At 50.8% G+C, this 12,477-nt stretch overlaps 1 protein-coding gene across 7 annotated transcripts; it reads right to left on the minus strand.

Annotated features, from left to right (window-relative positions):
- Positions 1-1,433: 1,433 nt before the first annotated feature.
- Positions 1,434-12,471, minus strand: HAGH (hydroxyacylglutathione hydrolase). Of its 7 annotated transcripts, none has more exons than XM_010570450.1 (10): positions 12,386-12,471; positions 8,469-8,650; positions 7,926-7,990; positions 6,940-7,057; positions 5,737-5,845; positions 4,677-4,780; positions 4,101-4,202; positions 3,546-3,625; positions 2,897-3,020; positions 1,434-2,067 (listed from the first exon to the last, which is right to left on the minus strand). In XM_010570450.1, exons 1-9 carry the CDS (start codon positions 12,456-12,458, stop codon positions 2,921-2,923), a joined length of 933 nt encoding a protein of 310 aa, XP_010568752.1. In that variant the 5' UTR covers positions 12,459-12,471; the 3' UTR covers positions 1,434-2,067; positions 2,897-2,920. The 7 variants fall into 7 exon arrangements, with proteins under 7 accessions (XP_010568752.1, XP_010568757.1, XP_010568754.1 ...); XM_010570455.1 differs by adding an exon at positions 10,156-10,186 and having other exon boundaries at positions 1,990-3,020; positions 12,386-12,434; XM_010570452.1 differs by lacking the exon at positions 12,386-12,471 and adding exons at positions 10,156-10,186; positions 11,939-11,980 and having other exon boundaries at positions 1,990-3,020.
- Between the last annotated feature and the right edge of the window lie 6 nt (positions 12,472-12,477).

A 12,477-nucleotide genomic window follows, 5' to 3' on the forward strand; every position in this document is an offset into this window, starting at 1 on the left:
CGTCCCGCCCCCGCCGGTGCAGTGCGGGGCGGATCACGCTGCGTGGGGCGGGGTGACAGCCCGCACGGCCCCCCGTGCGCTGCGTGGGGGCTTCTTTCCTTCCTTCCCCCCCCGCCCCCGCCCCGGTGCAATGCGGCTCCCGGAGCTGCCGGTGCAAGAGCAGGAGGGGTGAGACCCCCCCAGCCCCGCAGTGGAAGGCAGAGGGATGAAACAGCCCCTCGCCATTTCACCGTGGGCCCCCACATCCACTTGCGGGGCCCCACGGCTGACCAGGTCACGGTAGCCCGAAGGCGGAGGGGAGCCCAAGCAGGAGGAAGGCTGGGGCACACGGCGTTCCCCCCCACCCCGCACCCCAAAACCGCAGCAAGTGGCAAAAACAGCCACTTCTCCCACCGCCAACGATGAGAGGGATGAAGCTCTCCCCATCCTTGGGATGGGTCGGGGGGTGCCGGCTCCCGCCAGGCGCTGGGAACATCGTGACGCAAGATGGAACGGACGGACGAGTCTCGGGCACAGGAGGGGAGGTCCCGGGAAAGTCTCCTGCACACCCAAAACCAGAGCTCCAGGGACAGCCTCCAACCCACTCGAGCCCAAAAAGCTCCGAAGGCGTGGGGCAGGCAGGAGCAGAGCCGTGCTCCGGCTCCCTTCCCAGGTGGGGACAAGCCCCGGTTCAGGATTGACCATAGTTCCCCCAAAATGCCACTCATGAAGGAAGGAATGGCGCTGGAAAGCAGGAAACAAGCACTGAAACGTGCTCCGTTCTTCTTTCAAAAAGAAAATACAGTTGTAACAAGACCTTGAATAAAGCCCCAGAGGATCCCAAAATGCCACCTGGCACCCCCCCAGGATTAGGTAGAAAGACGCTTCCAGTTGGTTGACTTCAATCGCTAGTACAAAACCAAAAAAAAAAAAAAAAAAAATTGTGAGATAAAGAAAGCCCCTTCTTCCAGAGCACCCCACCAATGCTCGGTTTACAGCTGTTATTTATTTGCTCATTTGTCAAACAGCCATCAGTATAGTCATGCTCCCTTGTAGCAGCACAGCATTCAAGTTAAGGAGGCGGTAAAGTTTTAGGTACCACTTTTTTTTCTGAACTACATAAAATTTACCTTTTTAAAGCAAATAAAGAAATGGTGCTACACCAAATCCCGCTCATACACTGCCATTCAGCGTGTTGGTTGGAACAGCAGACCACAGTTACAGCGGTGACACCCCCATGGTTACGGACTCCATCGTGGCATTACCAACATGCACTGGGGAGAGGGGGAGAAACTGGAACCAAAATCATTTGAATCTTTCCTTAGTTTCAGCTGCAAAACATTTGTTTGAAAATCTCTTGTACTTGAGCAGATCTACAGTACGCAGCTGAGACCAAGAAACAAGGAGGGAAATATAATTAGGAGAAAGATGCATTAAAGACACAGATGCCTACCACCCTTCACTCCATCTCTTTTGTTTAAAGACCAAGCTGGAGGATGGGAAGTGCAGGAGGGGGGTGACCCACTCATGGAAAATCTGGATTTATTTTCCCCCAAAGTTTATCCCATTCATCCACTTCGACACGCTATTCCTGCGTCAGAAAAACAGCCCAAGGGGAAGTTCCCTCCCTGCAGTTTTCAAGCTGGCTGCTGTCAGGGGTCATACAGCACTAGTCCAAGAACAGAGATGGCTTTTAAGCCCCACCGACCAGCCAAGGAAAAGAAACGTGCCAGGCTAATGGGGTTTCTCCGGGGGTCTGAGATCCGAGCCCTGTTTAAATCTGGCAATACGTGGACACCCTCACTATTTGTAACATCACCTCTGTGGCTTTCCTAGCAGAGAGGCTGGACCAGGCAGGGGCTGCAGGGCAGGTGATCGACCCCAGCAGCACACAGCACCCACTGTAAGTCAGGCCCGTAAGCTGGAGTCTCCCAGGCCCAGCACGGCTACGGCCGGTGCTCACCAGAACAGTCGCTCTCTCACTGAGGAACAGCACCCGGCTAATAAATGCTCCTTTGCCACATTACTCACAGCAAGGTACAAAGCCGCTGTTCTGGCTATCGGCAGCAAGGCATCTGTTGGGAGGATCTGTTAGACACGCAGTTAGTCACTAGGTAAGTTCTTCTCAGGATTTTGAACCAGCAGACAAATCCCTTCTTCGTTTGTGTGGTACTAATACAAGTTAACATACAGCTCACACTTAAGAGCAGTAAGCAGGTACATGCAAACAGCCTTAAGTTAAGAGAGAAAGGGTATAAGCAACAGTGCAATCTCTAAGCCAGCATGCTGCCTGGAAAAGTTACTGCAGTCCACGACAGGGAAGGTCAGAGAGAAGAGAAAAGCTGGACAGTCCCCATGTGCCATTCCCAGGGCCAGACCACCCTGCGTATTTCACAAACTAAGCCCTGAACTGGCAGTGGCAGAGCAGGTCTGTCCCTGAGAACTGGTTTTAGTGGAGCCAGAAGCAACAGACTCAGAAGTGCTTGTTTAAGTAGCAGCATGGACAAAAAGTTCAAATCTTCAGCTGGCAATGTAGTTACTGCATTTTGTCTCTTTTTTAAATGAAGATATCTCAGGCCTCAGTCCCACTGTCTGCATTCATGTCAGGCTCCTACAAAAGTGACAAGAGCCTTTTCCTAGACCTCAAGGTTTGACCCTTCCCCACCCCAGACTCTGAGCCACGTACCGACACTTGTAAAATGATCTGCATGTGACATGTGACAGTTTGAGAGCCAGCAATAGAAGGATAAATATTCTTCATCATAATATAAATATGCTGTAGAACATCTCAACAAGGACAAAGTGCTTTTTTTTCCTTAATTAAAACAAAATAAAAACCTAAATATGACTGTCTCAACCACAACAGAAGGTTCAACTCCTAAAACATCTGAATAGTCTAAATTACACTTAAACTGACATTAAAGTGATCCAGGTAGAGTGCTCAATCCTTCGGGACTCGGAAGTTATCCTTCTCTTTTCTGATGGCCCCCATTGTTCGGATGGGGTCAGTCTCCCCTGCGTGCTGCTGAACCGTCTTCTCCCTGCCAGGAGGGAACACCAGGGACAGCAAATGCAAAGACTGAAAGATAAAAATCTTATATATGAAGTCACTACTATCATGTTTTGCCTGCATCAAGGGGAAATGTTATACTTGAAGATCAAACACTCAGGGCTTTGGCACAGGCTTATCACCTCCCTTGGTTTAAACGCTCATTGGCAAGAGGAAACTGCAAACACTCTTACTCCTTGAACAGCATCTTTTGCTGCGCCTGTCTGCCAAACTGCTTGATGAAGGAACGTAATTACACAATGAAGCTTGTTCTGTCTCCTGAGTCAGGGACTTCAGCACTGGCAAAGATGCTCACCACAACCCTTCAAGTTTCACTGCAGCAAGCTTCTTCTAGGACAGCAAGTATATTTTAAGAAGAGTCTTGAAGGCCTCAGAACAGGAATATGCGAGGCAGGAGAGCAATCCCCACTTACAGCTCTTTCTTTGGAGACCTCCTCCTTCCCACATCCCCCCTCCAAACACAAGGACCACTCCCACACCCACATCTCCTCCATACCTCACTCGCATGAAGGGGTTGTACGTAAACTCTTCTGCAATGGTGGAAGGTATGGTTGGCTCACCACCGTCATACTTTGCCTGTAACGAGGGAGAGATTTCTGCTTAATGAGGAATGTTTTGGTGAACAAGAAACGTCCTGTATATGAACCACACAGGCTCAGTGCTGCACCTAACTGCCTGAGCTCTCCTCAGGGCAGGCCCTTCCCAGGGCCATGCACACAGCCAGACAGACAAGCACTGAGACACACGCAGAGAGACTTGGGACAGAGCTGACCCTCCCAGACAGACGTGGACATCAGCCTGTAATTATACCAAGAAGTTTCCAGGGAGGGTCACATCTCCACCAGGCAGCAAGCCGTCTTCTCTGGGCCACACACAAACCGTGCTCCCCAATACGTCGCTCCCCTGGACGCACAACATATTGCAGCTTCTGACTCTTAACTCCCTTCCCTCAGCCTCTTTCTCCCCAACGCTGTCTTCTCTCCTCTACCTCCTCAGAGAGGCTCTGCCTCCATGAAAGCATCAAGTCTAGCCAAAGGATGAACCAGCTTACCTTGGCCCAAGCAAGCTTTTCCTGGATAGCGACATTATTGGGTTCAACATGTCGAGCAAACTTGAGATTGTTGATTGTGTATTCGTGACCGCAGTAAACTTTCTAGGAAGAGAAAGGAAGAGTGACACCGGGTAACTCTGAAGGTACAAAGGTAGAGTGTCAGGTACCATCATCGATGTTATGGTACAGCAGGAACAACAGAGTCAGCCCTCCTGGATACACGACACTCTCCGCCAGAGACATGCACAGGAGCAGTGCCAGGAGTTATCAGCCAGTACTATCTGCCAATTTAACGGCAAGCCTGATGAAAGAGCCCAGGCATCCCAGCTCACTAGCCTTTAATAAGCAGCCCCTACTCTTTTCCCACAAAGCACAAACGTATTTGGGGCAGGTATTTCCTTCCCAGACGACTCCAGCTATTCAGCATCAAAGACAATTCCTGATGTAAGCATTCATTCCTTCAACACATGAGAAATTCTCTCTTTGCACAACAGTATTATTAGGAAGATAGTTTCTTTGATGTCTGTAGTAGTTTCTGGCTGGTTAACTTACTAGCACAAAAGGAGAGGCTCATACCGTTTTGGGGTCCAAGCTGCCCAAAATCTCAATCAGTGCTCTGTACATTTCCTCCGGGGTTCCCTCGAAGAATTTCCCACAACCAGCCACAAAGAGTGTGTCACCTGCAAGGGAGGCGTGACACGGCATCAGGACCAGACAAGTCTCCTCACACCAAAGTGTGAGCACACGGTCCCCGAGGGCTCAGTCCTGCCATTGCCGTCCTGGCTGCAGCTCAGCAGAAGGCACAGAGAGTGCCAGGCTACACTGCTGCCCCATACGGGCTCAGTGCTACATAAACCCACGCGGCAAACGCAACTTCTAATTGCAGGAAACCCCACAGCCTCACCAGGCAAACCATGCCAGCACTTCCCTACCTGTGGGCAGTCTGCTGTCCCCTCTTGTCCTTTCTAGAGTGGACAAGGAACACTTGTTCTCTTTGCTATGAAGTTCAACAAAGATGAGTCGCCTCTGCATTTTCTCCCCAGTGCTCCCTAAAATCTTGCTTAAGCCGTTACTTCTTCCATGCAGCAGCTGGTGAAAGCTCTGGAGAATGCCCATCAGGAGAGGGATGACATGGCAGTCTGGGGAGACTGGGCGCAGTCTCAGGGAAGGGGGAACCCTACTCTCCAAAACAGGATCCAGAACCTGGCTACCAGAGATGGAGCACCAGCCCTGTCTTACTCCCTTATTTTCTCTTCTCTCAGTTTTGTTACAGACATGAGTACAGATATATGGAAAAGCAACGGGTTTTGGTATCAGCCACAGTTTGGTCTGAGACAGCAAAACAACAGCTCTTGTTTCAAGGAAGAAAATGCTAGATGTAGGACTCCTCCAGATATCGCTCTTGATGTTGCTTGCAGGGTGTCCAGCAATGGCTTACAAACCCAGAGGGGTATCACAGGCTTCCTCTACAGTTGCTACCTGGTAGCACTTGGTAAGGGGGCAAGATGTGGATGTTAACCAGCTGCACTGGCAGTAAGGGATGAATGCACATCCAGAGTCAGGAGCACACAGGCAGAGGGGTAGCTTATTCCTTTGCAACACAGACTGCCGGCGATGTAACCTCCCAACTCCTCACCTGTAAAAACAGCAGGTGGCTCGGAGCTATTTGGCTTAGTCACATAATAACAGATGTGTCCAGAAGTGTGACACGGCGTACAGAGGCATTTCACATTAAGAGATCCCACCTGAGAAGAAGGCAGAAGACTAGAGCTTAAGCTACTGTTTGCTAGCATTTGTATGATTAGAAAAGAATTGCAACTATTACAATGGTCTAGTACTCCTACAGGCAAATTCTCACACAGCTGGCCAGTAAACATCAGCTCTGCTCCTGTGAGAGTCCAGCAAGAGGGTTTTATGGCAGGGACTTGGAAGGGAGCTGTTTCCTCCTAGCAGGTGTTGTGACAAAGAGAACCACCAGATTCTTTCATTTACATGCAGAGTGACTCAGCGTCTGGTTGGCAGCAAGAGCAAACAGATCCAGAGCAACACAAAATCCTAAACAAAGTTAATCAAGTGTAAAAAGCTCCAAACAAAAATGAAGCTGAAGGGAAGAAGTGGATGACACTCATAAAAAGGGAAGGATTAAACACATTCATGAGGCCAAGGGGATGTTTCCCCCACAGCCCTGATTTGCACACCTTCCCATGTATTTCTGTTTTCCCTTCTTTGCTGCTGTCCCCCCCCAAAGGTGCACCACAGGACTAGCAGTGATATTCATACCAGCCTGCACATTTCACAGCAGTTTATGTCATCTGCCAGTTCATCTGTAAACAAACAGCTAGGTACCAACAAGGTTTGCTGCTTTAGCTCTGGAAAAGCAATGCAGACAGCTAGCACTGCCGGCCCACTTTCTCTTCACCCTGTATTCCAGCCTTCATTCAGAGAGGACCACTTGCATTTGTTCGGTGCTAACTAGGCTCTAAGCAGAGCACAAGCCCTGTCCTTCCACACGTCTGTCCTGACCACCTCAGCTAAGGTAGCTGTCAAGGAGCACATGGACACCCAGCACACCCCAGGCAACGCAGGTGTCTGAGCCATGCCAGTGTTCTCATCAATGAAGAAGTATCACCGGCCAAAACAAGACAGAGGGGTTATGGTTCACAGGGCTGGAAAAGGGTGAAAGCTGTACTTAAACTATCAACCACATCCAAGAGATGTTAAAAGGTAAAAGAGCTGTGACCACAATATTAACTCAAGTTGGACCACACCAGTCCAGCTCTAAAGCTGTGACACAAACGGGAGATGTCCCCAACCAAGTCCTGCAGCTCACTCCCTTTACCTTGAGTGATGTAAGGTGAGACACTTTCTGTGTCAGTGCTCCAACTCTGCTGTCTCCCCCATACACACGCAACCCCGTCTCCATCTTTACAAGCTTCTCATTTCCTCCAGCATGGTCCCTGGAAGGTCAGAAAAATGGTTTGGGCAGAGATGAAGACAAATTTATCATAACTCATATTGCAATGGTAACCTCAAGGTGATCATTTCTGATCAACTAGTGTCCCAGTCTCTAACACTGCCCTCATATCAAAGGATATGCCACATCAACACAAGTGGAGACAATTTCTCCAGTAACTAGGGCAGTGAGAGGGAGGAACAACCCCCCACAGGTTTATACCTAGCTGGGAAACACCAGCCTTAGGGGCTCACGGTCAACTCTCCAGTAACTAGGGCAGGAAGAGATTGGGATAACTGGGATATGTGTAATTCAGTGTCCCACAAGACACCGTGGAGATGTCCAAACAGCTCAGCATTCGCTTACAGTGCTGATCCTGGCAGATCAGGGCTGGCTCTCCAGCCACAGAGATGGCTCCACTATGACCCACAGGAGAGGTTACTCAGGTTCAGCACTGCAAAACTGCTAGAGCGGAACATTCATCTTTATGTCCCTGGCAGAGTTAATCTGCAACGCAGGTAATCCTCCCACAAGTGCTGACTGCGAGTAGCATGCCTTACAGGCATGTCCTAGCACTTCAGTGTGAGCGTGGTCCCTCCCACACTCCACAGCTACCTTCACCCGCATTTATTCACTGGCCACCTGGAAGAAGTCAGCATTTTAAAGGTTAAAGGCACTGGCCCACAGAGCTTGCAGTCTAGACAATGCATCTGGTCATAGCAAGCCCAAGGGAACACTTCCTGAGCTCTGATCTTTCTTCTCACATCTAAGCCCCTGCTTAGAGAAGACCAACTTGATCCAGAAAAGCAACAATTCTTGACTGCTTGTGTTTATGCAGAGGGAAGAGAGATCCCACTAGAGCAGATAGTTACCAGTGATGATGTGTGGTCAGGACGGTGGTCAGTTTCACGCCATGCTTTTTGACTGCATCCAAAACCTGCAGGCACAGGGGACAGCAAGAGCATTACAACTTACGTGAAATGACTTAACAGCACACCTGGTGCCTGGTGTAACCTGGACACAACTGCTCCAAGGTTTGAGAGCACCACACCAACAACTCTGCAGAGAGCTCATCCTTTGCCAAGTCGTAGTTACAGGTCAGGACACATGGTCTCTGATCGAGCTAGCCATGACTGAGCCCTCAGTCCCATCTCCTCTTTCCTGCACTACATCAAACTAAGGGCAAAAACCAAAATCAGGTCAATAACCCTTGAAGTCAGGGACAAGCTGCCTGAGCCCAGAAGCAGACTGCCTGTGAAGTCCTGCCCGTACCTATGTATGGCCAGTATTTCCTGCCTTTCCCCCACGCCTGAGTCAGTGTATGACTAATTCTCTCGTGGATGTGGCAACCTGGAAGGATCTCCCAGACCCGCAGCAGTGAGCACCCTGCTCACAAGGGCAGCAGACAGCATTACCTTCTGGGGCTGCACAGGATCAACTATGGCAGCCTCCTTCGTTTCCTCATCAATGAGGAGGTACATGTAGTTGTCTGTGAGGGCTGGGAGTAATTCCACCTTCATGTCGGCTTGTGTGACCGTCTTCGACTGCCTCCGCTCGTGCTCCGTGTGCAGGAAGACAGCTCGCAGCTGTGCTGGACCTGGGGACCGCAAAACAGTCAAACCTCAGGTTAGCCTAGGGAGGGGAACAAGTGGGACAGAACACAGCAGGTCCCCCAGCCCATGGCCCCAGAGAAGGAAGGCTATGGACAGCCCAACATGCCTCCTTCAGAGGAATAGGAGAGAGGCCACCACGGGACAAAGCCTTAATGCCTGGCTGTGTCACCTTGTGTCCCACAGCACGGGAGGCTCTTAGTGCCCTGCAGCTGCGCCGAAGAGGGACAGGACACTTTTCTCCCAGAGATGTGCTCATGCAGTGAAAGCGCTATACCTTGATTGGAGAGAAGATTTCAAGGGGCAGGAAGGCAGAACAGAGAGGGAACAGCTGGACAAAGGTCAGCCTGCGACAGTGACTTTGCAAAAAAAGCACAAAAGGCCATGTTACAGCCAAAAGACAAAAAAGGAGGGAAAAAAAAAAAGAAAAATACAGAAATACACACACTGCTACAACAGAAACATCTGGTTTGTTACTTGGGGAAATCGCATCCTGCACAGTGCATAGAGAAAAGACATGCTCTCTGCATGGAAGGCAAGGCTCCCCACCTGGCCAGGTACCAGGCACGCACTGTGGGCAGGTTTCTTACTCGCAGGCTACCTTGATGCAACAGCAGTGCTTCCCCCTGTTTGCTTTTGGTTAAATGTTTAATCAGATCCAAGAAGAAAATCTCATTCCAGATGTAAATAACCCGGGCTCCACTGTTCAACTCACAGATACGCAGTTCTTAAAGAAACAACCAAGCCCTAAGAGGCTCTGCCAGAAAAAAAAGGAAAGGAAACAAAGAGGACAAGGTCTTCCATTGCTGGGGCACTGCAATTCAGGCCTGGGTCCATACACGTGCAGGGAAAGAAGCATCAGTCTCTGCAAGTCAGAAATCGGTTGTCTTAACGCCCAAGGCCATCGCATGCCACTGAACGTGACTGCGTTGGTCTGAACTATGCTGGCTCAGCCGCTGTTTCATTTTGCACCACTGACTCTCTCCCTAAGGCTCCCGACGCTCAGTGCTTGGTCACCTCCACCAGTGCCAAAGGGAGGGGTCACCATGCTCCTAATCAACCTGCCCCAGTCTCCCAAAACAGGTCAGTCCTGCCCACGCCTGATAAGAGCCCGCTTTAGAGAGAAGAGGCCCCACAGCCTGGCTCCAGCCAACATGGACAGCCCCCACCCTGCAGCTCCACAGACCGAAGGGGCCAACAAGGCTGCAAAATCCCATTCCAAGTTCTGACTGGGGCATGCAGCTGCTGCTGCACACCCAGCGCCAGGGCAGTGGGACCTGTAAGGCCCCTCTGGTACAACTGTCCTGCCCAGAACTTTTTTCCCCCTTCTACCTCCACCATCTCACTTGCTTATGAGGGAAGCGAGGTAAGGAGGCGAGATGGTAGTAAAATTAAACACAGTGCTGCAAAGAAAACCCCAAGGCATGACAGTGTAGGCATGCACTAGGTATTTGACGGTGAAGGCATGTAGTATTGAGGAAAGTATCCATACCTGCCAAGTGTTCCTCTGGAGCAGAAGAGTCCTTTCAAAAAAAGAACAAAACAAAACAAAACCCTTACTACTCCTTGATAGGGAAAAAGAAAAAAAAAAATCAATTGCTCTTTAATTGCTCCCTAACACGAAGCACTTTTGGATGCTATCAGTCACAAGAGCTATATATACTGCATGTTTGTTTGCATACTAGAGACTAACTGGAAGAAAAAAAAAACAAACAAAAGAAAACACAGCCTTAACTTCAAGTCAAAGGAATTATTCACATACTTAAAATGCTTTCTTCCTATGAACCATTTCTAACCTTGGCCATGATCCCAAAGTCTCTTTGCATGTTTAATTCACAATTCTTACAAAACAAACAAACAAGCTACACCACATAAGGAAACGTTTTCTAAAATGTAATTTAAACAAAGGAATGAGAAAACATCCATGAAGTATGAAACTCATTCTGAATTCCCATCTGCAGCTAAGCTGCACCTTTCCAGCCTGCCCACTTGGTGAGCAGACCAGAAGCGCTCTCACGCACGCCCAGCGCTGCTCTTACGAGAAGGGCGTTCTCAGCCCCAGTTGTGCTCAAAGAAGCTCCCCAGGCAATAGGTAACCCCTGCCCTGGCCCAGCACTAACACAGATCGTTTCAGGATCACTGTAACACATGCCGGTCTGCTCCAAAATTAATGCCCAATGACTTCATTTTTGCTCAGTTTTGTAACGCATCCCTCCCGACTTCATGCCTGAAGCAGAGAGGACTGGGGAGAGCAGAACACCAGCAGCCTTTGAATCACACGCTTCGGCTTTCTGGAACGGTTTGTTACTGCAGCTTGAGTCGCCAAGAGGAAAGGGTTCGCAGATGGGAAGCATTAACATTATCACATAAACGCATACATGCTGGAGTCTGAAGGCAAGCAGGCAGCAGCACAGTGTAAAAAAGGTTTTCTCAGAAAAGGGGTGCTTCATACATTTTCTCCATAGCATTTTGTTTTACTCTTTTTATTACAGAAAAGAGTGGAAAATTCCTATTTCCAACATGGCTGTCACTCAAAAATGACTGCACGCACATAGCCAGATGAACATCCCTGCATTGCCTCATAAGAAACACTACATTCACTTTTTACATACTCTGCACGCAGATGGATACCCAGCGAGTTTGTGGCTCCACACAATACCAAGTGAGTTGGTCCACAAACCCAGGGCAACACCCACTCCCACTCGACTTGCCCACCTGGCACACGCTGCCAGCGGCACAGCTGGCTCCAGCCGGCATGGGCAGGGCACGCACCCACACACTGGTGGAGCAAAGCCTGCGTGGAAAGTGCAGCACCCACCCTGCAACCTGGGGAACTCAGGAGCTGCTGGTTACTGGGTTTCACATACTTGTTCCCAAGATAGCATCAGGGTTTCCAAGTCTGGCAGTTAACTCCAGTGGATTCTCGCTCATTTAGGCCAGGTCTTAAAACGGGAGTGATGCAAAAGGCCTCTGGAAAGACTCCCCAGAGACGCTGTGAAACTAAAGCCCAAGCTCTAGTTCAAGGAGATGCTTTCAGAACTTAGGCCCTAAATTTAAATGCAGAGCTTAGACAGTTTTGGTTTTTTGTTTACATTGCCAATAAAGTCTGCCATTCACCAAATCCAGTTTAAATGCCAGCCCCAGTCCCCCAAGCCCTCCTCCCAGAGCAATAACGAGCGCTTTAGCAGCCCAAAACCACCGCAGGAGCCTCCCTGGTGGGTTATCGATGCGAAAAGCCACCGACAGAGACAGGCTCCAGCTAAGCAGATACTGACCTACTTGGGGCTGTGAGTCAGCTTAAAAACCTCGGCGCACCCCTGAGCCGGGAAACGAGAAGAGAAAAACCACGATCAAACTTCCAAGCTTGCCGGGGGACCCGCTGCCAGGCGGGCTGAGCCCCAGAGCCGGCCACCCACGGCCGGGTGCCTGCAGCCGCCCAGCTCCCTGCGGGTCCCGGCTGTACGGGGGCACAGCGCAGCCCCCTCCCCTGTCCCTGCTGCAAGGGAGGGGGGACGACATCGCACGTCCCCTCCGCCCCGGCACCGGCTGCAAGGAGGTCACTGCACACACCCCGGCCCCGCTGCAAGGCGGACATCCCACCGCTCCCCACGCCCCGGCCCCCCCCTCCGCCCCGCGGCCCGGCCGCCCTGGAGGCGCTGCCCGGCCCGGCGGGTCCTACCGGGGCGCATCCCCGGACGAACCGCACCGCCCTCCCCACGTACCGGCTCGGAGCAGGGCCCCAGCTCCCAGGGCCGCCAGGGCGGTCCCGAGGCCCCGCCAGCCCCCGCCGAGCATGGTGCGCCGCGCCCCGCCC

This window comes from Haliaeetus leucocephalus, unplaced genomic scaffold (genome assembly GCF_000737465.1).
Source record: "Haliaeetus leucocephalus isolate CR32 unplaced genomic scaffold, Haliaeetus_leucocephalus-4.0 Scaffold295, whole genome shotgun sequence".
Taxonomy (NCBI): Eukaryota; Metazoa; Chordata; class Aves; order Accipitriformes; family Accipitridae; genus Haliaeetus; species Haliaeetus leucocephalus.

Coding starts and splice junctions, on each gene's coding strand:
- HAGH (XM_010570450.1), bottom strand. CDS start 12,458: ATGCTCGGCGGGGGCTGGCGGGGCCTCGGGACCGCCCTGGCGGCCCTG. Junction 4,781..5,736: donor GCCACCTGCTGTTTTTACAG/GTGAGGAGTTGG, acceptor CCTCCCTTGCAG/GTGACACACTCTTTGTGGCT. Junction 3,626..4,100: donor AAAAGCTTGCTTGGGCCAAG/GTAAGCTGGTTC, acceptor CCCTCGTTACAG/GCAAAGTATGACGGTGGTGA.